Source organism: Rhinopithecus bieti, unplaced genomic scaffold (genome assembly GCF_001698545.2).
Source record: "Rhinopithecus bieti isolate Rb0 unplaced genomic scaffold, ASM169854v2 scaffold_22442, whole genome shotgun sequence".
Classification (NCBI taxonomy): Eukaryota; Metazoa; Chordata; class Mammalia; order Primates; family Cercopithecidae; genus Rhinopithecus; species Rhinopithecus bieti.
The window spans coordinates 420,879-425,152 of NW_016810717.1; the positions used below are offsets into that span (position 1 = coordinate 420,879).

The window sequence follows — 4,274 nt, forward strand, 5'->3', positions numbered from 1 at the left end:
TTTTTTTTTTTTTTTTTTGGCCAAAAAAAATTAATGTTTTTTAATCACTTGTTTTTAACTTTTAAGTTCGGGGGTACATGGTATTTGAGCTTAACACCTGACCGAAAGAATCTCTGAGGGAAGGGCATTGCCGGCAGTGGGAATAAAAGTGAAGACCATGAAGTGCTAGCAGGCTTAGAGTGTTTGAGGAAGAGCACACAGGCCAATGTGACAGGCTAACAATAACATTTTTGATCCACAAGACAGGCAAATATTTTAAAAACACAATATCCAATGTTAGGAAACATGAGAAAATGGATACTCCTCTCTCCTGCTAGTGGGAATGTAAACAGATACAGTCTTTTTGGAAGGCAGTTTGGCAAAATCTATCACAATTTCAGATAATCGTAACCTCTAGTTCTAGTCTAGATTCTATCATACACATACAGACACATAGATATATGGAAATACATTTTATGCACACATATCAATAAATAACTGGAAATACCCTAGCTGCCTATCAACAGATGGTTAAATAAATTACAGCAGCAGTTGTGCAAATGTGCACTGGGGTTTTAAGCAGTCCAAGGAACTCTGGGCATCCTAAAAGTCTTTCAAAGTCAGCAAATTTCTCCCTTTTCCAACTACATACCTATGTAAGTCTAAATTTTCTTCATTTATTTCAACCCAAACAATATAACAGATTACATGAAAAAACAGATAAGAGAATCCTGCCAGATTCTGTTAAGTCGGACACCAAAGATTTTTACGAAACTATTGATTTGACCTAAAGAAGCAACAATAGGTCTCAAGTATTCCCATGTGTTTTAGAAACCTGAAGTCAGTGAGATAAAATCCAACATTAAGAATTTAAAGGAAAGTAACTTGTAGGGAAAGAATGTAAAGAAAATACTGGGTAGTCTGGCTAGAGCATAATAATAATTAATTTGGTTTTCTGGTTTTCAAAATTTTGGATTGCAATAAAAGGAGATTTCAATATGCTATTTCAATTTTTAATAGCAAATAAACGTATACTTAGAGAAAAACTAAAACTGATGTATTTGAGTTCCCTCCCCCCAGAAAAAAGAATTTTACAAAACTATAAAGTACTACCACTCTTCTGTATCTCACTAAATTTTTGGAGGTTTGGGAGACATAATTATTCTTCATTAACATGTTATTTATGTTAACATGTAAAGTAATGGTTTATGGTTCATTATTTTTAAGTGAAAATTTTTCTTATTTTATTTTTAAAGTTTTAATTTCTCACATAATAAATGCCAGTATACATAAACCACAAAATCAAAAATTATTTGGGATCCTTGGTAACTTTTAAGGCTACAAAGGGGTTCCCAAGACCTAAAGTTTGAGAACTGCTAAATTATGGCACATTTACACTACAAAAAAATTATGTAGTATTAAAAGAGAATAATGTATTCACATATTTTAAAGAAAGCACAATTTGTATATAATTCTTTCACGTAAAACCAAAATTTTTAAACTAAATACATATAAACACAAAGACACAACACAAATGTGGGTATAGATGTTCATATATTCTATATGAAATGTTCTTCCTGTATCTTACCTAAATAATTCCTAATCTTCTTTAAGATCTTAAGCCAATCACTTCTTTCTCAGAGAAACCTTGCCTTACTTCCCTAACTAGGTCAAATGACCCTATTATATGGCCTTATGATATCATGTACCTTTCCTTCATGGCACCTAACGTTACAATTTTGCATTTATTTGTGTAATCATTTTGATTAGTATATGTCACCTATATTAGATTATAAATGTCATGAGAGCAGGGGGTTGATTATATTATTTTCTCAAATTTCCTGTATATTTGAAAATCTTCATAACAAAATGTTTTTTTCAAAAAAAGATTATTCAACTTTAACTCCTTTCAACTCTCAACCAATTTAAATATAGACTTCTTCATGCCTAATCCTACTAAATCTCTTTTCCAAGATTACAAGTGATCTGATGATTGCCAAATTCAGCTCTCTGTGTCTCCCAAGCTCTCAGCAGCATGTGATACCACTGCCCAAGACCTGCTTGAAACTCTTTTCACTTTGGCTTCAAAAAGCTACTTTCTTTCAGTTCTTCCCCTAATTTGCTGTGATTCCCTAATTTCTTCTCCCAATTCATACTGGTGTCCCACAGATTCTTCTTACTTTCCTTCCTCTACTTGTTCTCCTTGGATAATCCCATCTACTTCACTAACATTATCTGTCTGTCAGTCTATCTACCTATTTATAATGTTAATTCTCAATATCTAGTCAGTGCCACAAACTTACTATACTTAAAAACTATTGTCTTTCTTCATAAAACTATCTGTCTGTCTATGTTTGCTTCCTCAGATGACAGCACCACCATTCGGTCCCTCAAGATAGAAATTTTTGAATTATCCTTAACTTCCCTCTTTTCTTCCTCATGTCCCACATTATACCAGTTAACAAATCCCACAAAATCTACATAAGAGAGGTACCCTAAGATTGCCCATCCTTTTTATAACCATAGTGTAAGTTCAGACTCTCATTTGTTACCTGAAATACCTCAATAGTCTTCTAATGCTTTCTCTGCCAATAGTCTCTCTTCACTCCAGTCTATACTCAATACAACCCTCAAAATCCTCTTCCTAATATGCAAAGCTGATTATGTTACCCTCCACCTAAAATCTAGGGATGCCTCATTGTACACAGCAGCACCTATACCTCTAGTCATATATCTAGCCTCATGCAGACTCCCCACATATACAAGATACACTGTTATGATCATGTCATACCATTTCATAACTGTGCCTTTAAACATGCTGTTCCCTTTGCCTGGCATGCCCTTATCATACTTTGCACATGGCAAACTGATATCACAGTTCAATGTTCAGCTTCCTTCGTAGGTATCTCCCTTATAACTCAGTCACTCAACAAAAAACGTATTGAGTACCCATCAATACGACAAGAACCTTCACCTCAAGGAACTCGTACTCTGTATCACGTTAGGACTCATTAACACTGTTATTATTACGTTCATCACATTACACCATAGTCATCCTTCTACTTGTCTCTCCTCCCAGCTGGATCATGAGATCTTTGAAGGCATGGCTCCTGTCTCATTACTCTTTACACATCTTGAAAAACAAATCATTTTTTCTCTAGTTTATGATGAAAGCTAAAGAATAATGAGAATTTAAATTTTTAGCATTAGTATCCAAAACAAATATCTATTCACTTACCTCATAGGTCCATAGTTCAGTATTATAAATGCCAATACTATCATCACACAGACAGCTCTTCGCTTTGGACTAGGGACTTTAAGCCTCTGGTTCTAAAGGAAATTACCACATTAAATACAATTAAACTACACATCAATTTCAGAAAAAGCAACACTTAAGATTAGAATTTTCCTCTTTACGAGTTACATAAATACCTTGTCTTATAAATACCTTGTCTTATTTTTTAAAAAAAACATCAAAGGTGAAGAAATAATACTTTTCAAGACTAGAGCAGAGACTTCCAAGTTCCCTTTTCTAGCAGGGAGAGAAAAGGAGAGAAGCAGAAGAGAAAAAACACAGCAGCCACTCCATTGCAGTTGCCTCTTCACCCAAGAGGAAAGAATTCAATATATATATATGTATATATATATTTTTGAGATGGAGTGTCACTTTGTCGCCAGGCTGGAGTGCAGTGGCGCCATCTCGGCTCCCCGCAATCTCCGCCTCCCGGGTTCCAGCGATTCTGCTGCCTCAGCCTCCCGAGTAGCTGGGATTACAGGTGTGCGCTACCACACCCAGCTAACTTTTGTATTTTTAGTAGAGATGGGGTTTCACCATGTTGGCCAGGATGGCCTTGATCTCCTGACCTCGTGATCCGCTCGCCTCAGCATCCCAAAGTGCTGGAATTAAAGGCGTGAGCCACCACGCCCGGCCAGAATCAGCATTTTTATATTTTTATGGATCCACAAAGAATTTTGAGACACTTCTATAGTTTGCCTCCCTAACCTTTTAAATCATTGCTTTCAGTAAAATACAGGAGTATACCCATGTACTCAGGGCCAAGAGAAAAAGAATAGTGTAAGAAGTCCCATTCGATAGGCATCTGTATGGTTCAGCACTGCAGTGAGAAATTCTGAAAACAGTAAATTTCCCGAATAGAACTGAGGAGATTAACCCTCTTGGAGTCAGCATAGTAACAGAATGCAAAATCACATTAGTTGTTAGGTGGACTGAGAAAAAATAAAAACACTTTTATTTTATATTGTTTTCTTTTTTAAAAGGGAAAATATGGCAGGGC

At 35.5% G+C, this 4,274-nt stretch overlaps 1 protein-coding gene across 1 annotated transcript in view; it reads right to left on the reverse strand.

Annotated features, from left to right (window-relative positions):
- The window catches only part of ATF6 (activating transcription factor 6), a 229,754-nt gene that overhangs the window by 166,548 nt on the left and 58,932 nt on the right, over positions 1–4,274 (reverse strand). Inside the window, exon 8 of the mRNA XM_017892659.1 lies at positions 3,218–3,309. Within this exon, the coding sequence (XP_017748148.1) occupies positions 3,218–3,309 (92 nt within the window). The remainder of the gene's footprint in view (positions 1–3,217; positions 3,310–4,274) is intronic.